Source organism: Melanerpes formicivorus, unplaced genomic scaffold (assembly GCF_026170545.1).
Source record: "Melanerpes formicivorus ecotype bairdi unplaced genomic scaffold, bMelFor1.0.p_v2 SCAF_164, whole genome shotgun sequence".
Lineage (NCBI taxonomy): Eukaryota > Metazoa > Chordata > Aves > Piciformes > Picidae > Melanerpes > Melanerpes formicivorus.
The window spans coordinates 114356-134348 of record NW_027142516.1 but is presented as its reverse complement, the minus strand read 5'-3'; the positions used below and the strand labels follow the sequence as shown (position 1 = coordinate 134348).

Here is a 19993-nt window from a genome sequence, read left to right as displayed (position 1 = left end):
GATCTCTGATCCTCTGATCTCTGACACTCTGTTTTTGTGATTCTCTGATCCTGTGATCCTCTGAGTTTCTGATCCTCTGATTCTGTTTCTGTGAGTCTCTGTTTCTGTGATCCTCTGATCCTGTGATCCTGTGATCTCTGATCTTCTGATTCTGAGATCTCTGATCCTCTGTTTTTGTGATTCTCTGTTTCTGTGATTCTCTGATCCTGTGATCCTGTGGTTCTGTGATCTCTGGTCCTCTGGTCCTCTAATTCTCTGTTTCTGTGATTCTCTGATCCTGTCATCCTCTGATTCTCTGTTTCTGTGGGTCTCTGTTTCTGTGATCCTCTGACTCTCTGATCCTCTGAGTCTGTTTCTATGATTCTCTGATCCTGTGATCCACTGATCCTCTGATTCTCTGATCCTGTGATCTCTGATCCTCTGATTCTGAGATCTCTGATCCTCTGATTCTCTGTTTTTGTGATTCTCTGATCCTGTGATCCTCTGATCCTGTGATTCTGTGATCTCTGGTCCTCTGATTCTGAGATCTCTGATCCTCTGATTCTCTGTTTCTGTGATTCTCTGATCCTGTTGTCCTCTGATCCTGTGATCTCTGATCCTCTGATTCTGAGATCTCTGATCCTCTGATCCTGTGATCCTCTGATTCTCTGATCCTGAGATCTCTGATTCTCTGTTTCTGTGATCCTCTGATCCTGTGATTCTGTGATCTCTGGTCCTCTGATCCTCTAATTCTCTGATCCTCTGGTTTTGTGATTCTCTGTTTCTGTGATTCTCTGATCCTCTGACTCTGATCCTCTGACCCTCTGAGTCTGTTTCTGTGCTTCTCTGGTCCTCTGATCCTCTGATTCTGTCCTCTCTGATCCTCTGATTCTCTGTTTCTGTGATCCTCTGCTCCTGGCTTTCTACAAGCTGGCCACTTGTCATGGCAGGAGCCTGAAGTCCTTGCCCCCTTACCCCGGGGGCAGCCTGAGGCGAGCAGGATCACGACCTCTGCCCTGCCTCCCAAGCAGACTTTGGGTGAGAGGTCTCAGGAGGACAGAAACCCCGAGAGGCAGCACCTTTGCCACCCATTTTGCAAGAGAGCACTCAGCCCTGGCACGCTGGTGAGACACTGCAGCCGCCCACGGGCACCGCCGGGGCACTGCCGGCTGCGGGGCAGGGCTCAATTAGAGCTGTGCAAGGAGGAAACCGGGCAGGGGATGACAACTCAATCACAGCTCCCAGGCTGAGGGAGCCTTTGAAGGTGGTGGGTAATGAGGGGTGTGGCTGTTGGGTAAATACCTTCGGTCATCTCCCCCCGGGGCTTTATTGCACTTTCAGGAAGAGCTAGGAGCCCTATAAAAGCTCTCCGGTGGGAGAGGAGCTCAGCACTCAGCTCCACTCCTGCTGCAGAGCCTCCACAAGCCAGGTAAGAGTCTCCCCTCTGCTAACTTCTGACCTTAGAGCTCACAGCCCACCAGGCTGGGCTCGGCTGGGGCTGTCTGCAGCTGCTGGGATCGCTGGGAGCCAGGTCCTCAGGGAACCACAGAACCATTAGGGCTGCACAAGACCTCTAAGGTCATCAAGGCAACCACAGCAGTCCTGGGGCGGTTTGGTGTCACCAGCATTGGGCTCCAGGCACCCATTTCACTGCAGAGAGGTTTGGAGGTTTGAAGCTCAGGGTTCTGAGCTTCCAAAGGACAAAGCTGGGGATGGAATGGGCAGGAATGGGATTTAGGGGTGGCTGGCAGGCAGCAGGAGGATCTCTCCCCAGAAACCTTGGGAGTGCTGATCGAGCTTCTGAGCCTCAGTCCTTGGCCAAGCTCCTTTGGAGGATGTCAGTCTTCAGCAGCTGAGAGGATTAGGCTGCCCTGGAAGAAATTTAGGAGAGAGATCTGGGAAGGCAAATTTCAGCTGCAGGAGGGAGGAGCAGCAAGAAGAAGCCTTCAGCTGCCACAGCCCAGATGTCCTCTGCCTCCTGCCAACCTCTGCTCTCCTCAGAAGGAGCTTTGGGAGTGCACAGAGGATTTTCTTCAGAAGGTTGGGTACTGACCAGCCAAGGGTCTGCAAGGCAGCAGGAGAGCAGAGGACACAAGGAGGGAGGAAGGCTCAGAGCTTTCATTTTGAGCCCCTGGCTTTGAAAGAGCATTTTGCTGAGTTTCCAATGCCACCAGCCCTGGATATCAGTCCTGTGGCTGTGGCAGAGCCCCTCCAGGCTCTGAGCTTTCCCCCCACCTTGGCAGGAGGAATCTTCTTGCTCCATCAGGAGCTGGCAGCCCACAGCTCCTCTGCTCCTGCCTTGCATAGCCCTGAGGTCAGCCCAGGGCTGCCACAAGGGCTCAGAGATGCAGCAAAGGAAGGGGAAAGCTCCTGGAGGCCAGCAGAAATGGAGCTGGGGGCTGCTGGGGGGCTCGGGAGAGGGTCTGGGGAGAGCCTGCTGGGGGAATGCAGCCCCCAGCAAGGCTCCTCCAACCTTAACGATTCCCTGGTCCTGAGCTAAACACCACAGGGAACTCTGAAGCCCAAGCAGGGTGGGGAACAGATTCTGCCCTTCCTGCCCCTGACTGCCAAGCTCTCTGCTCCCCAGACTTCACCAACCCCAGACATGTGCTCCCGCGGGGACCGAGGCTGCCACAGCTCCGAGAGCTCCTCCTGCCACAGCGGCAGCTCCTCCTGCCACGACAGCGACCGGTCCTGCCACGGCTCCGAGGGGCTCGTCTGCCACGAAGTCAGCGCCGTGCAGGATGTGACCCCCGTGGTTGTCCTCCAGCCGCAGGGCCCCGTGGTCACCGGGCAGGCGCCGGTGGTGGCTCCGTGCCAGCAGCAGCAGATCAAGCAGGCGGTGCAGTGGCCGCCGCAGCAGAACCAGAAGTGACCAGGACCCTGCGGTGCTCAGCGCTGGGGCTGCTGCTCTCCCCTCCCCCCGCTCCGTCCCCCAGCCTCTCCTCTGCAAGATGCAGCCCCGAGCTCGGGCAGGTCCTGCCCCATCCATCCCTCCAGCCCCTGGCACCTCTGCCCGTCCTGAGCCCTCACCCTGGCGTGGCAGAGCCTGAATCCGGGGACCCGCTGCTGCTGTCTGCACAGCAGAGCTGTGACATTAAAGCTTAAAGCTCACACAACCTGCTGGTGTCCTCTTGTTCTTCCATCATCTTCCTCCTCTGTACCTTCAGCACCGTTCCCAAGCTCTTTGCAGCCTTCCCCACTTCCCCCTGGGGCCCAGCTGGGGAGCGCTGGGGCTCAGCTCAGCTCTCCAATCCCCACCCCTCCTGCAGCCACCACACCAGTCCAGCTGCTGGGCCTGCAAAAGCTCTCTCAGGCTGAAGGTCTTCACCACGAGGGTGCTGGAACACTGCTCCAGGTTTCCTTGATGAAACATTGCCTGGTGCAAGAGAAAAGTGGGCTGGGGGTCAGGCTTTGCACTGCAGCAGAGCCTCCGCTGGGCTCCAGCCTGGTGAACACCACACAGGGCTGGGAAAGAGCAAAGAGCTCTCAGTGCTCCCACCAAGGGCTCAGCCAAGGCTGCACTTTGGCCACAGCCACCCCAAGCAACTCTGCAGGCTTGGGGCAGAGTGGTTGGGAAGCAGCCTGGTGGAAAAGGCTCTGGGGGTGCTGGCGGACAGCAGCTGCTCTAAGGTCTCCCTGGAGCCTTCTCTTCTCCAGGCTGAGCAGCCCCAGCTCCCTCAGCCTGGCCCCACAGAGAAGGTGCTCCCACCAAGGGCTCAGCCAAGGCTGCACTTTGGTTGCCCAGGGACGTGGTGGAGGTTCCATCCCTGGAGATACTGAAGCCCAGAGGCTTGATGAAGCTCTGAGCCGACCTGATCCAGTTGGGGATGTCCCTGCTCAGAGCAGGACAGGAGCAGATGAGCTTTGAAGGTCCCTTCCACCCCCAACCCTTCCATGCTCAACATCTTTTGCTAATCCCAGTCCCTGGCTCTGTAACCTCTGGGCCTGCCCCTCAGATCCTCACATTTTGGAGGAGCTTTGGCTTTGTAGCAATGCTGCTGGGGGCAAGAGCTGAGTCCACCCAGGAGGTCTGCTCACCAGGGATGAGAGGGCACAGGCAGAAGGACTAAAGCTACTTCACCTTCCTCCCTCCAGCTGTGCTGCTCCAGGATGTGCTGTGGCAGTGGCCCTGGTAGAGGTAGAGCCTGGCTGGCCCTGGTGATGTCAAAGCTCTTCTCCAGCCACAGTGGTTCTGACTGCTCCTGACTGAGGAGTTGTTAGTCAGACACTTGGAGCAGGGCAGCTCTGCCTGCTTGGGAAGCTCCAGCAGAGTCCACCTGGCCCTGGTGAAACATTGCCTGGGCTGGGCTCAGGCTTTGCCTGGGCTGGGCTCAGCCTTTGCCCAGCAGCAGAGCCTCCTAGGCTGGGAAACACCACACAGGGCTGGGAAGCAGCAATGAAGAGCTCCAAGGGCTGAGGGCACTCCTCTCAGCAGAGGCCAGAGAAGTCCTGGGCTCCCTTTGCAGATGCAAGGGGGGGAAAGGGAATATCAGGAGGGGGACAAGCATGAAGCCCAGCAGCTGCCTCCCATCACTCTGAGCTCCTTTCCCAGTGCCCCTCCAGCAGATCCTGGCAGCAATCCACAGCTCTGGGGGAGCAGAGCAGGGCCCTGTGTAATGAGGCAGATATTTAATTAGGGAAGGCTTCACACTTGGGTCTCTGACAGCAGCAAGAAGCTGATTATTAGCACTTGTGTCATTCTGAGAGTTAATTAAAACACCGAGGAGCATCGTTCCCATGTGCCAGGTCCATGACTGCAGGTGCAAGGAATGAGCAGGCAGGTCAGGAAGGTGCAGCTCTGAGCCTGCATGGAGCCCCTGTGGAGCCAGAGGAGCTGCTGTGGAGCCAGAGGCACCAGGACCCTTCTGCCAGTGCCAAACAGGAAGCTGGAACCAAGCCAGGCTGGAGGCTGAGTGTGAGTCTGACTGAAATCATTTGAAGGAAGAGGAGATAAAAATCTCTTATCTAACTCTTTCTAAGCAGTCCAGGCTCTCACCCACGCCCTTGGCCGAGCTGGAGCACTGCAGGTTGTGAGCAGAGGCTTAGGAAGAGCCTGAGGAGCAAGAGGCAGCAAAAGTCTCCTGGGCTGGGGTTGTGTTGCCTCAGCACAGGGCTGGGATGTGCTGCAGATTGCATAAAGCCAGCAGGAAACCGGCCAGGAGGGCTTCGAGTGCCTCCAGAAACAGAGGCTCCACCACCTCCCAGGGCAGCCTGCTCCAGGGCTCCACCACCCTCATGGTGAAGAAGTTCCTCCCCGTGCTCCAGGCTGTGCCAGTCACCTCTTGTCCTCTCCCTGGGCAGCACTGGAAGCAGCCTGGCCCCATCCTCCTGACCCCCTCCCCTCCAAGTATTGATCAGCACTGAGAAGATCTCCCCTCAGCCTTCTCTTCTCCAGGCTAAAAGGCCCCAAGACCCTCAGCCTTTCTTCAGGAGAGATGTCCCAGGCCCCCTCATGGTCTTCAGTGCCCTTTGCTCTCAAGCAGTTCCCTCTCTGCTCGACCTGAGGAGCCCAGAAGTGGCCCCCAGGACCCCAGCTGAGGCCTCAGCACGGCAGAGCAGAGGCTGCAGGAGAACCTCCCTCAGCTCAGAGCTGCAGCCTCCAAATGCAGCTCTATAAAGGTCCTAGATCACACCCAAGCCACCTACCTCAGCCACAGGAGACTCAAACTGAGGGCAATGGCCTGAAAAGAGTCAGCTTTATAGAGCTGGAGGCTTCAGCAGTGAGGCAGCTCCTGGAGAATGGAGACTCTGCTGGCCCCTGACCACAGCTGGCTTGGCTTCCTGCTCTTGGCTCCCAACACTCAACACCTGACACACCTGGAGCTTCCCTCTGCCCCCTCCCCTGGGTTCTAGGGCACCAGGGACCCTCCCCCAGGCACCACCAAAGCTTTCTGAAGCAGCTGCTTGACTGCAGCCTGCCCCCAAGCCTTGCAGCAAAGAGTTTCTGCCTCCCCCCATTCCCACTTTGACTTTTCCACTCTGTGATGCCGAAGCCCAGAGCTGGAGGGAGCTGTCTGAGGGCTCCCAGTGAGTCAGCAGAGCACCACCCCACAGTCCCTTGTGCCTGAGCCACGATGCCAACCAGGTGTTGGCACATTCCTGCCTTTTATAGGACCAGAAATAAAAGGTAATTGCTGGGCAAGAGCTGTGCAGAGGGCTGGAAAGCTGATGAAAGTTCAGCCTTGAGTCACGGGAAGATGCAGGCTCAGAAGCATCAGCCCCTGCCTCATGACTCTGCTGCCTTTGTGCTGCTCCTGAGCTGCAGCCACGGCCAGGATGTGCTGGCAGGAGAGCTGCTGGCTGGGTGCTGAGAGCAGGACATCAGTGCTGCTGCTGGCCCCCAGCTCAGAGTCCAAAACCCCCCCTCAGCATGGTGGTGGAATCCAGGATCTTAACCCTCACTCTGGAGGCAGGGCCAGGACCCAGCAGCTCACAGCAGCAAAGCAAACCCTCCCAACACCCAACCCAAGCCTGCCCTGCTGCAGCTGCAGGCCACTTCCTCCTGTCCTGCAGGCAGCTCAAAGCTCTGAGGTTGCCTCTTTGCATCACAGAATGGTGAGGGGCTGGAAGGGAGCTCTGAAGGTCCTCCAGTCCATGCTCCCTCCCTGGAGTTGCTCCAGGCCAGGCTGGATGAGGCTCTGAGCAGCCTGGGCCGGTGGGAGGGGTCCCTGCCCCTGGCAGGGGCTTGGAGCTGGCTGAGCTCTAAGGTCCCTTCCAACCCAACCCATTCCAGGTCTCTGTGAACCTCAGCTGACAAAAATGGTCCTCGACCTTATCTCCACCCCTGAGCCTTTGCCAGCTGAGGGCTTCCTCAGAGCAGCTTCCCTGAGCCCCCAGCTCAGCCCAGGACCGAAAGCAGCCCTTGATGGGACGACAGGGCTGGAATCTGGGGGGAGGGAGGGGAGGGACACCCTTGGGTAGGGCCAAATCCCTCATTACAATATCCTGCCCCCCTGGGCCACTCAGCTGCACTGTTCCTGCCCTGACCATAACCCCCAGGAGCTGTGGCAGCTCACAGGGAAGCTGTGCTCACCTTTGGCTCATGCTCCACCAGGCAGCTTCACCACTGCTGCTGCATGACCAATGCCCCTGCCCAGATCCCTGAGCTCCTTGGGTGTCACTTGGTGTGAAACAGCTTCCCACCCCCTTCAGAAGGAGGTGGAGGCATTAGCAGTGCTATTAGTAACCCCTGGACAATTGGTTTGTGGAGAGGCATCAAAGGGAGAAGGTCAGAGGCTGAACAAAGGGGCAGCAGAGGGCTGGGATCTGTAATTGGGTTACAGGAGATGCCTCATGGCCCAGATCAGCCTCTCAAAGGTATAAAAGCTCCCTCTGCCCAGGCTCCTTCAGCTGCTCCTCTGTTCCTCTTGCTGCTCCCTTCCTGCTGCTCCAGGGTAAGGCAAATTTTTCTGTTTCTCTTGGGTTGCTTCATGGAGCCCTGGAATGGGTTGGGTTGGGTTGGGTGAGACCTGGAAGATCATCCCAGCTCCAACCCCCTGCCATGGACAGGGACACCTCCCACCAGCCCAGGCTGCTCAAGGCCTCATCCAGCCTGGCCTGGAACAGCTCCAGGGAGGGGGCAGCCACAGCCTCCCCTGGGCAACCTGTGCCAGGCTCTTCCCAGGAAGCTTTGGTAGACTTGGAGGATGCTGCTCCTCAGCTCCAGGCTTTGGCCAGGACAGAGATCAAGTCCTTGGTGCCCACAGCAGCTGTTTGATGAAGGGCAGGAGGGAAACCAGCTTGGCAGAGGCTGAGGCAGAGCCAAAGCAGGGAGAGTGGAGGATGAGGATTGAGGACAGTCAGAGGACTCCATGGGGAAGAGACCTCAAAGCTGTTGAGTGGAAGGCTTGGGAGGGTCTGGGGCTGCACATGGTCAGAGGGAGGCTTTGAAAGGGCAAACTGTGGCCAGAAAATGCTTTGAGTGGGGGATGGGAACTCATCTCCCAGCACCTAACCAGGGATGGGAACTCATCTCCCAGCACCTAACCAGAGATGGGAACTCATCTCCCAGCACCTAACCAGGGATGGGAACTCATCTCCCAGCACCTAACCAGGGATGGGAACTCATCTCCCAGCACCTAACCAGGGATGGGATCTCATCTCCCAGCATCTAACCAGGGATGGGAACTCATCTCCCAGCACCTAACCAGGGATGGGATCTCATCTCCCAGCACCTAACCAGAGATGGGAACTCATCTCCCAGCACCTAACCAGGGATGGGAGCTCATCTCCCAGCACCTAACCAGGGATGGGAACTCATCTCCCAGCACCTAACCAGGGATGGGAACTCATCTCCCAGCACCTAACCAGAGATGGGATCTCATCTCCCAGCACCTAACCAGGGATGGGAGCTCATCTCCCAGCACCTAATAAGGGATGGGAACTCATCTCCCAGCACCTAACCAGGGATGGGAACTCATCTCCCAGCACCTAACCAGGGATGGGAGCTCATCTCCCAGCACCTAACCAGGGATGGGAACTCATCTCCCAGCACCTAACCAGGGATGGGAGCTCATCTCCCAGCACCTAACCAGGGATGGGAACTCATCTCCCAGCACCTAACCAGGGATGGGAACTCATCTCCCAGCACCTAACCAGGGATGGGAGCTCATCTCCCAGCACCTAACCAGGGATGGGAGCTCATCTCCCAGCACCTAACCAGAGATGGGAACTCATCTCCCAGCACCTAACCAGGGATGGGAACTCATCTCCCAGCACCTAACCAGGGATGGGAGCTCATCTCCCAGCACCTAACCAGAGATGGGAGCTCATCTCCCAGCACCTAACCAGGGATGGGAACTCATCTCCTAGCACCTAACCAGGGATGGGAGCTCATCTCCCAGCATCTAACCAGGGATGGGACCTCAACCATCTCCCAGCACCTAACCAGGGATGGGAGCTCATCTCCCAGCACCTAACCAGAGATGGGAACTCATCTCCCAGCACCTAACCAGAGATGGGAACTCATCTCCCAGCACCTAACCAAGGATGGGAACTCATCTCCCAGCACCTAACCATCACTGAAGCTACTTTCTTACCCCTGAGGAGCTGGGGATGGGGAAGAGCAGAGGGAACCCAGAGCAGATCCCAGGGCAGGGTTGCTCAGGTACCAGCCTCAAGGTCTCTCTCTCTTCCCCACAGCTCTGCCACCACCCCACAAGATGTGCTCCCGGGGGTCCTGCCACGAATATGAGTCCACCTGCAACGACTCAGGACCTTCCTGCCACGACTCAGGACCTTCCTGCCACGACTCAGGACCCTCCTGCCACGACTCAGGACCCTCCTGCCACGACTCAGGACCTTCCTGCCACGACTCAGGACCCTCCTTCCGCTACAGCTCCCAGAGGCAGCCTGTGCAGAAGTACAGCTACATGAGCCCCTACTGCTCCCCTCTGCAGCGCTACTGCCCCCCTGTGCAGCCCTGCTACACCCCCAAGCAGTCCTACTTCTCCCCCATGCAGTCCTACTGCTCCCCCACGCAGTCCTACTGCTCCCCCACGCAGTCCTACTTCTCCCCCAAGCAGTCCTACTTCTCCCCCGTGGAGCCCTGCTCCCCCGTGCAACCCAGCCCCCCCGTGCAGCCCTGCTCCCCCGTGCAGCCCTACTGCCCCCCCGTGCAGCCCTACTGCTCCCCCCTGCAGCCCTGCTCCCCCCTGCAGCCCTACTGCTCCCCCCTGCAGCCCTGCTACCCCCCCAAGCAGCGTCTCTGCCCCCCCGTGCAGCGCCTCAGCCCCCAGTGCGCCCCAAAGCTGCCCACAACCTGCCCCAAGTACTAGGAGCAGGATTGGGACCTCCCCCCCGCGCCCCCAGCTCGTCCCTCCCCTCGGCTGCTCTCTCCCTGCCTAAAGCTTCTCCTCCCCTGGTGCTGGTCTGCCTGAAGCCTTCTGAGTCGCTGCCCTGTGGGATGAGCTTCCCTCCAAACCCCAGCCTGACCTGGTTTGGTGACTGCAGCCAGCAGGACCCAGCCCCTGCTCGCCTCCAAAGGGCTGGGAGAGGTTTGTGCTGGGCTGTGGCTTCCCTGCCATGTGTCACCACCCCACCCCCACCCCCCCGCAGCACGCCGAGGAGACAATAAAACCTCACTCCCCAAAGGAGAAGTCGTTGCTGCTCTGTTTATTGTTCAGCCTCTCTGCTCGGGAGCTGTCTGTGCCTGGGGCCTCGCAGCCCCCTGGGATGCTGCAAGGCTTGGGCAGCAGCAGCTCTGAGCTGGGTGAGGAACTGGCTGGAGGCTGAGCCCAGAGAGTGGTGGTGAATGGTGCCACAGCCAGCTGGCAGTCAGGCACCAGTGGTGTGCCCCAGGGAGCAGAGCTGGGCCCCAGCCTCTCTAACATCTCCATTGATGATCTGGAGGAGGGGATGGAGGCAGCCAGCAGCAAATGTGCAGCTGACACCAAGCTGGGAGCAGAGGTTGGTCAGGCAGAGGGCAGAAGGGCTCTGCAGAGGGCCCTGGCCAGGCTGGGCAGAGGGGCAGAGCCCAACAGGATGGCATTCAACAAGTCCAAGTGCCAGGGGCTGCACTTTGGCCACAGCAACCCCAGGCAGTGCCACAGGCTGGGGGCAGAGTGGCTGAGAGCAGCCAAACAGAGAGGGACCTGGGGGTGCTGATTGACAGCTGCCTGAACAGGAGCCAGCAGTGTGCCCAGGTGGCCAAGAAGGCCAAGGGCAGCCTGGCCTGCAGCAGGCAGAGTGTGGCCAGCAGGAGGAGGGAAGTTATTGTGCCCCTGGACTCTGCACTGGTTAGGCCACACCTTGAGTCCTGTGTCCAGTTCTGGGCTCCTCAGTTCAAGAAGGACATTGAGAGAGTTGAAGGTGTCCAGAGAAGGGCAAGAAAGCTGGGGAGGGGTCTGGAGCACAGCCCTGTGAGGAGAGGCTGAGGGAGCTGGGGTTGCTTAGCCTGGAGAAGAGGAGGCTCAGGGGAGACCTCATTGCCCTCCACAACTCCCTGCAGGGAGGTTGTAGACAGGCAGATGTTGGTCTCTTCTCCCAGGCACCCAGCCCCAGAACAAGAGGCCACAGCCTCAAGCTGTGCCAGGGAAGGTTTAGGCTGGAGGTGAGGAGAAAGTTCTTCCCTGAGAGAGTTGTTAGCCTTTGGGATGTGCTGCCCAGGGAGGTGGTGGAGTCCCCATCCCTGGAGGGGTTCAAGAGGGGACTGGATGTGGCACTTGGTGCCATGGTTTAGTCATGAGGTCTGTGGTGACAGCTTGGACTCTGTGATCCTCGAGGTCTCTTCCAACCTTAGCAGTACTGTGAGACTGTGAGGCTGTGACAGGACTCAGTCCAAGCCCTGCAGCCAGCAGGGAGGTCCCCAACCGGAGCCCAAACAACCTGCCCTGGGATGTGGTCAGGGATGGAGCCCTCCCTGGGCAGCCTGCTGCAGTGGTCCCCAGCCAAGAGCTGCTTCCTCGTGGCCAGAGCAGTGCTCCTCACTCTGTTCCTCTCCAGCACCTCCAGATGCACCCATCCTGAAGTTCCAGCAGCAGCTCCAACCCAATCCAGGCCCCCCAGAGGCATTCCTGTGGCTGATAAATGAATCCAGGGGCTAAACCCAGGGAGCTCCTCTGCACCCTCCTTGGGCTGAGACTCTCTTCCTCAGTCCCCAGCCCAGCAGCAGCTCACTTTTCACTCCTCACCCTGCCTCAGAATTCCCAGACTTTTTGGAGGTGTCTCCCAAATGCAAATTGGTGCCTGGAAGGTCTCCCCTAAGCCTCTTCCTTTCACTGAGCTTCAAATCACAGCATGGCTCAGGTTGGAAGGGACCTCAGAGATCATCTCCCCCAACCCTGCCGTGCCCAGGGACACCTCTCAGCTGCATTCAGCTGCTCAAGGCCCTGAACACCCCCAGGGAGGAGGCAGCCACAGCCTCCCTGGGCAGCCTGTGCCAGAGTCTCCCCTCCCTGGTACTGAAGAACTTCTTCCTCAGCTCCACTCTAACCCTGCTCCCCCTCAGCTCCAAACCACTCCCCCTCAGGCCCCCTCATGCAAAGTCCCTCTGCAGCCTTCCTGCAGGATCCCTTCAGCTCCTGGCAGGCAGCTCTGAGGTCCCCCTGGAGCCTTCTCCTCTCCAGGCTGCCCACCCCCAGCTCCCTCAGCCTTTCCCATCCCCCCTCCCCCCATCAGCTCCTGTTTGCAGAGACTGAAAAGCAGCAGCTGAGCCTCTCTCCACTTTTTCCACAGCCCAGGTCTCTCCTTTTCTCCCCACTCAGCACCCACCCAGCTGAGGCTCCAGTTCCAGAACAGGATTGCTCAGCTCCCGGCGGCGCTTCGCGGCGTCGGCATCACCCAGGGCTCCTCAGCTGGCTCCAGCTTCGGTCCTTATCTCAGGGGATCTCCTGAAGGATGAGAGGAGCACACCCTGCACGGCAGAGGCTTGACACAGGAGCCTCTCCCAACCTTATCAGCCCAGAAGGACCATTTGGGCATCACTGAGAATGAGGATCACTAAGCTGGAGAAGCTCTCTGAGCTCACCCAGTCCAACCTCCAGCCCAACACCACCATGGGCACCAAACCCTGGCCCCAAGTGCCACATCTACACAAGCTCTGGAACACCCTCCAGGGCTGGGGACTCCACCACCTCCCTGGGCAGCCTGGGCCAGCCCCTGACCAATCTTGCAGGGCAGAAATTGTTCCTCATGGCCAACCTGAACCTCCCCTGGCACAATTTGAGACCACTTCCTCTCATCCTCTCTCTTGGGTGAAGAGGCCAACACTGAGCTCATTCCAACTTCCTTTCAGGGAGCTGTAGAGACCCAGAAGGTCTCCCCTCAGCTTCCTCTTCTCCAGCCTCACCTCCCACAGCTGCTCCTCCCCAGCCCTCTTCTCCAGACCCTTCCCCAGCTTCGTTGCCCTTTTCTGGTCACCTGTAGGCTCCAGCACTTTGGTGTCCTTGGAGTGAGGGACCCAACCTTGAGTCTGAACAGGGAGTTGATGGAGTCCCCATCCCTGGAGGTGCTCAGAGAAAACTCTTGGCCATGGCACTCTGGGGCCATGGTTTGGTGGCCGTGGCGGTGCTGGGCTGCTGCTTGGACCGGGTGATCTCAGAGAGATTCCCCAACCAAGATGACTCTGTGAGTAAAAATGACAGAGGGGAGGCTGAAGCAAGTGGGGAGGTGCCAAAGGTGACTCCTTCCCAGCACAAACCCTCCCTGCTCAGGATCCCAAATCCCCTGCTTCCGGGAGGGGCACAAACAGGATCAGTTGGTGACGTAAGGCAGGAGCTCAGCTGATGGCTCCTGGATTCCCACCTGGAATGGACCCAGCTGGGACCAGGGACATCCTCTCAGCGTCATCTCCGGTGTCAAGGCCTTGGCTGCCTCTGAGTGGAGTCCCTGTGAGTGGTGGCTGCTAATTACAGCTCAGCAGGAGCCAAAGCATCTCGAGGGCCAACGTGAGGCTGCCGTGCGAGGGGCAGCAGAGTCAGCTTGGATTGCAGCTTGATGCAATCCTTGGTTGCCCAACAGCAAATCACTTCCTAACTCCAGGGCTAGGTTCATTTTTCGCCTGTGAATGTCTTGGGCGCCTGCAGAATGCCCTTAGAAAGCAGATTGGGAAGTGGAGGAACAGCAAAGCCTCCCCCACTGCTCCTCCTGTCCTGCCTTGGGCTGGCACAGCCTCGGCAGCCTGCCCAGAGCTCAGCAGCAGGAGCTTTGCTCTGCCCTCGAGCGCTGGGCAAGCTCTGAGAGCATCACAGAGCTGTTGGGGTTGGAGAAGGTCTCCAGGATCACCCAGTCCAACATCAGCCCAACCCCACCATGCCCCCAGGTGCCACAGCCACAGGTTTCTTGAACACCTCCAGGGAGGGAACATCCACAGCCCCCTCCCCGGGCAGCCTGTGCCAGGGCCTCACCATCCTCACTCTAAAGAATTTCTCCCTCACCTCTGGTCCCAACCTCTCCTCTTGCGGCTCACATCCATTGCCCCTCATCCCCAGCCTAAAACGACCACAGTGCCCCTACCAGGGGACCAAAGACCGTGGCAGACACTGAGCCGTGCCCAGGAGTTGCCCCAGAGGATCCCAATTTCCTCTTGGCACTCGCCAAAGCCCTGAGCTGTCACCCGCAGAGGGTGGAAGGTCTGTCCCAGGAGTCAGCAGCTTCTGAGCCATCAGGGCCCTGCTGCCGCTGATGCAACCCCGGGTGCCCATCGGCAGCTAATTAGGAGCAGGGAGATTAGTGTCAGACCGCAGGAAATGGGCAAGAAACACCTCCCCAAATCCCTGGGAATTAGCTGGGATGGAACTCGGCGTGGCACAGAGGAAGCCGGCAGGGAACAAACAGCTGGGGAGGGACAGTGGAAATGATGAGGTTGGCGTCGCAGGGAGGTGCCTGACAGCCCAGAGCCCTCCTGCAGCCCTTATAAAAGGTCACCGAGCCCAGGGCTCCTCAGTTGCTCTCCTTCACCTCCAGACCTGCTGCCTGCAGCTCCAGAGGGTAAGACAACACTTTGCTGTTCCTGTTGATGCTGAGGGAGGAGAAGCAGCATCCACGAGAGGTTTGTGTGGACCTGCTGGGAGCTGAGAGGTAGCTCAGAGCCTTGGCTCTGCTCTGCTGAGACCCCCCACCTGGAGCACTGCCCTCCAGCTCTGGTGGCCCCAGCAGGAGGAGGAGGAGGAGGACACAGAGCTGCTGGAGAGAGGCCAGAGGAGGCCACAAGGACGAGCCAAGGGCTGGAGCAGCTCTGCTGAGGACAGGCTGAGGGAGCTGGGGGTGGGAAGCCTGGAGAGGAGAAGGCTCCAGGGGGACCTCAGAGCTGCCCCCAGTGCCTGAAGGGATCCTGCAGGAAGGCTGCAGAGGGACTCTGCATGAGGGGGTCTGAGGGGGAGTGGTTTGGAGCTGAGGGAGAGCAGGGTCAGATTGGAGCTGAGGAAGAAGTTCTTCAGCACCAGGGAGAGGAGATTCCAGGACAGGCTGCCCAGGGAGGCTGTGGCTGCCTCCTCCCTGGGGGTGTTCAGGGCCTTGAGCAGCTGGATGAGGCCTTGGGCAGCAGGTCTGGTAGGTGGAGGGTTGAGGATCAGTGGGGAAGGTACAGCGAAGGCAGAGGCAGGGGTCCTCAGGTGACAGCAGCTCCAAGTTGTTGGCCAAGGAGGAAGGTTTGGGGAGTGACTCATGGGGCTCCTGCTGCCACCTTGCAGCTCCACACCACAGCTGGCACAGCAAACCCTGCAGACGAGGCAGGTCCAGGGCTGAGCTCGGTCTGGGCTGGGCAGGAAGGGAAGGAGAAGCAGCTGCCTGGGGGATCCCCCAGGGGAAGGGGGTCTGAGAGGTGGGTCTGGGGCTGCTCTCACCAGCTGCTCTCACTCTTACCCCTGGCAGCTTTGCCACCACTCCAGCAAGATGTGCTCCCGGGGGTCCTGCCACGACTATGAGTCCTCCTGCCATGGATCTCGCTCCTCCTGCCACGAGTCCTACTCCTCCTGCCACAACTCAGGCCCCTCCTGCCACTACAGCATCCAGAGGCAGCCTGTGCAGAAGTACAGCTACGTGACCCCCTGCTACCCCCCCGTGCAGGCCTACTGCCCCCCCGTGCAGCGCTACTGCCCCCCCCTGCAGCCCTGCTGCCCCCCCGCTGCAGCGCTACTGCCCCCCGGCCCCCTACTGCCCCCAGTACACCAAGAACATCTGCAAGCTGCCCCCCAAGTGCCCCAAGTACTAGGAGCAGCATCCAGCCCCACAGCTGGGCCCAGCACCTCGCTCCTCACCCACAGTCCTGAGCTCCTCTCCCTCCCTGCCAGCTGTGCTGCTTCCATCCTCCACCCCCCAGGTGGCCAGAGGGCATCTGGGCCTGAGGACGAAGCCTGAGCTGGGTCAGCTGTGAGCTGGTTGTCTTCTCTCTGCCAGCACCAAGCCTGCTGCCTGCTGGGGACAGTCTCTTGCTTGCTTTGCTCCTTCCTTCTCCAGCAAGACAATAAAATCCTCCTTCACCTGCGGCTCTGGATGGTTTCTGGTCTCCAGCACAGCTCCCTGCCTGGGGGCCTCTCTTGGCTCCCAGGGCTTCAGAGCCTTGCTTCAATCGCTGCTGAAAGCAGCAGGAGTAGGAGGGACAGCAAGGTGGAAACCAAGGGAGATGCCCACGGCACCCAGCAGTGGTGCCAGGGGCTCTGCAGTGCAGGCAGAGGGCAGGAGGAGCACTTTGGAAGGCTTCCTGCTGCAACCCAACCCCTGCAGCCAGCTCAGCAGCTGCAGAGAGAGGCTCAGGGCCACCCCCCGGGGCTCTGACCTCTGTTTTACCGCAGCTGAGATCCTCAAAAGCTGCTGCTGCGGGGAAACAAAACGGAGTCACAGTCCTGGAGCCTGCCCTGGGACACCCTCAGGGAAGTCTCTTCCAGCAGTGTGGAAGCAGAGAAGCTTTCCCCTGCTGATTCAGCCCTGCCAGGGCTGGGAAATGGGTGAGAAAGGGGCTGGGTGAGCTGGGCACTGCGGGTGCCTGGGGAATGAGCTGCTGGGCAGAGGGCTCTGGAATTAGTGAGCTGTGGGTCACGGGGAAAGTGTCACCCTGCAGGAACTCGCTGCTGCAAGGGAAAGCTGCAGGCAGGCTGCAGAGAGCAATTAATGACTCACTCAGCCGTGCTCAGCCTGCTGCCAGTCCTGGGAGCCGCCTCATGCCCAGCAGACCCTTGGCAGCCACTTTCCAAAGCCTTTCCCTCCCGAGTTCTTCACCTCCCTGCAGCTGGGCACTGAGCCACTCAGGTTTTTTGGCACAGGAGCGGGTTTGCCTTCAAGCTCTCTCTCTCCCTGCTGCCCCAGGCCTCCAACTCTTTATTCTGTGACTAACCACAGACATTTCCTTCCCTTTTTCCCAGCCCCACAAAAGGCACAAAGCCTCTGGGCTGGTCACACTCTTGGCTGCAGGGTCCCAGCAGGATGAGGAAGAGAAATGGCAGCAGTGAAGGGAGAACAAGAACAAAGCTTCTCTGCTTTCCTTTCCATCTCATCCCAGTTTATTCCCTTCCTAGGTTGGTTTGAGTTGGGAGCATCCATGACCTCCCAGGGCAACCTGTTGCAGGGGCTCAGCACCCTCACTGTAAAGGCTTCCTGTGGCTTTAGGCATCCCTCCTGGATCAGCTTGCACAGGAACACATCCAGCTGGGTTTTGAAAGCCACCACAAGCTCCCTGGGCAGCAAAGCACCAAACCTGCACAAGCCACAGAGAAACCTGTCCCATTCTGACCCTTTTCTACCTTAACTCACTGCTCAGGATGCCCTCCAGGGCTTTTTCCCCTCTCTCAGTCTCCTGTCGTTTCTCTGCAGGCTCAGAGATCTCCTCCGAGGTAGCCCTGAGCCTCCTTTATCGGCTGAGGCTCTGCACACCTCTGTCACTAATTAAGTGGCAAGGACTGGCCTCACCTGGCCATTAATTAGCAGGAAGATTAGCAGGTCGTTCATCAGCAGGGGGTGCAGCACAGGTGACAGTGGACAGGGACTGACCTTGGCTGCCGAAGTGCTGAGCCCACGGTGCTGGAACCGCTGCGGGCCAAACCTGGCAGCTTCCTAAACGCTGGAGGGGGGCAGACAAAGCCAGCAGCTCCCCGATCAAAACGGAGTGGAGAGAGGGAGAGGAGAACTCAAGAGAGCCTTGGAGCTGCTGGAGGGAGCCCCACTGTGACCCTTTTCTACCTTAACTCACTGCTCAGGATGCCCTCCAGGGCTTTTTCCCCTCTCTCAGTCTCCTGTCGTTTCTTTGCAGGCTCAGAGATCCCCTCCGAGGTAGCCCTGAGCCTCCTTTATCAACTCAGCCTCTACAGACCTCTGTCTCTAATTAGGTGGCAAGGACTGGCAGTGGCCTGGCCATTAATTAGCAGGAAGATTAGCAGGTCGTTCATCAGCAGGGGGTGCAGCACAGGTGACAGTGGACAGGGACTGACCTTGGCTGCCGAGGTGCTGAGCCCACGGTGCTGGAACCGCTGCGGGCCAGACCTAGCAGCTTCCTAAACGCTGGAGAGGGGCAGACAAAGCCAGCAGCTCCCCGACAGAAACAGTGGAGAGAGGGAGAGGAGAACTCAACAGAGCCTTGGAGCTGCTGGAGGGAGCCCCATTGTGACCCTTTTCTACCTTAACTCACTGCTCAGGATGCCCTCCAGGGCTTTCCCCTCTCTCAGTCTCCTGTCGTTTCTCTGCAGGCTCAGAGATCCCCTCCGAGGTAGCCCTGAGCCTCCTTTATCAGCTCAGCCTCTACAGACCTCTGTCTCTAATTAGGTGGCAAGGACTGGCAGTGGCCTGGCCATTAATTAGCAGGAAGATTAGCAGGTCGTTCATCAGTAGGCTTTGCCTGCCCCACTCCAGCGTTTAGGAAGCTGCCAGGTCTGGCCCGCAGCGGTTCCAGCACCGTGGGCTCAGCACTTCGGCAGCCAAGGTCAGTCCCTGTCCACTGTCACCTGTGCAAAGCCAGCAGCTCCCCGACAAACACGGAGTGGAGAGAGGGAGAGGAGAGCTCAAGAGAGCCTTGGAGCTGCTGGAGGGAGTCCAGGGCAGGCTGGGAAGCTGCTGGGGGGGGGGCTGGTGCGGCTCCGTGAGGAGCAAAGGCTGCGAGCCTGCAGTGAGCACCAACAGCCTGAACCTTCTTGTGCTGCCCCTCGGCAGGATCCAGCGCACCTCCTGTGCAGCTGGAGGGGGTGGTCAGGGGGTCCACAGCGCTCTGCTCCCCCAGCTGCCCAGCCCTGCAGCAGCCTTCCTGGGCTGATCTCAAGGGGGAAGCATCGAGAGCCCCCGGGGGCTGGGTCTCATGAGCTGCCCCGGGGCAGGATTCATTCCTCTTTTTTTTTTATCCAAGGACGTCCTTCAGTCTGAAAAGATGCTGAGGACACCACGTGAGGGCCTCCAGGCCTCCCCATCAAGCAAATATCAACATCATTAATGAATAATTGCAACAGGACCCATTAGCAGCAGCGCTAATGACTGCCGAGGGCTGACTGCAGCCTGCGCGTGGAAGCTCTTCCAGGAACAACATCCGTAGGAGGCTCTGCCGTTGCTGGAGGGCACCTCTGGGATGGGAAGGCATCAAAAGCATGGGGCAGGAATTCTGCAGATCAAATTACACCAGGCAGGGGAGGGGGGAGGCGAGGAGGGGGGAAATTCCAGAAGGGTTTTTGTGTTCCAAAAGCAACTGGAAAAAACTTGGGCTCGGGTGTGACCCAAAGCCGGTCCCAAACTTCCATCGTGGATCTGCAAAGGGCTTGGTGCCTAAAATTCCTTCCTGGGCACTGCTCAGATCTCCTCTGGGGCTGCTCTTCTCCATCCTCTCAGCCCCAGGGCTCTCAGCCTTTGCTCCAGGCCCCTCAGCAGCTTCCCAGCCCTCTGCCCCCTTCACAGCATCTTCAGCAGGAGCCTGGGGTGGGGGGCTCAGCTAAAACCTTCTTGCTCTTTGCAAGCTCTAGAAGCTGAAGCAGGCAGAAAGGATGAAGCTGGGCAGCTGCCTGCTGCTCTTTGCAGTCTCTAGAACCTGAAGCAGGCAGAAAGGATGAAGCTGGACAGCTGCCTGCTGCTCTTTGCAGTCTCTAGAACCTGAAGCAGGCAGAAAGGATGAAGCTGGACAGCTGCCTGCTGCTCTTTGCAGTCTCTAGAACCTGAAGCAGGCAGAAAGGCTGAAGCCGGGCAGCTGCCTGCTGAAGGCAGGAGACAGCTTGAAAGTGAGAGAAAAGAGACACAGGATGGAAAGAGCTCTTTGAAAGCAGGAGTTCTGCTCTGCTTCCACCAAACCTGCCTGAAACTGGCCAGGAAGGCAAAGTGCTGCTCAAAAGAATCAAGAGCAGAGAACACACAGCGAGGGGGAATGCAGCACAGGGTGGTGAGGGGGACACAGAGAGCAGGGACCACAGCAGTGGAGCTGAACCATCTCCAGAGCTCTTCATTGCTGGAGGTAACCAATCCCAGAGAGAACTCTGAGTACAGGGGCAGGAGGCAACTTAAATCACAGCAGTCCTTAAGGGATGTGATGAGGCAGCAGGGATGGGGCCTCAGGAGTTTTCTGTGCTGTATTTGCCCACCTGGTGACCAGAGGCCCCCCCCAAAGAAAGACCTC

The 19993-nt window shown here is 58.9% G+C and overlaps 1 protein-coding gene across 1 annotated transcript; it reads left to right on the top strand.

Annotated features, from left to right (window-relative positions):
* Positions 1–7309: 7309 nt before the first annotated feature.
* LOC137457228 (uncharacterized) lies at positions 7310–10071 on the top strand. Its single transcript, XM_068169057.1, has 2 exons — positions 7310–7376; positions 9124–10071. Exon 2 carries the CDS (start codon positions 9144–9146, stop codon positions 9756–9758), a length of 615 nt encoding a protein of 204 aa, XP_068025158.1. The 5' UTR covers positions 7310–7376; positions 9124–9143; the 3' UTR covers positions 9759–10071.
* Positions 10072–19993: the final 9922 nt, after the last annotated feature.

Excerpts from the sequence above, each read along its gene's own strand:
- LOC137457228 (XM_068169057.1), top strand. The coding sequence starts at position 9,144 with ATGTGCTCCCGGGGGTCCTGCCACGAATATGAGTCCACCTGCAACGAC.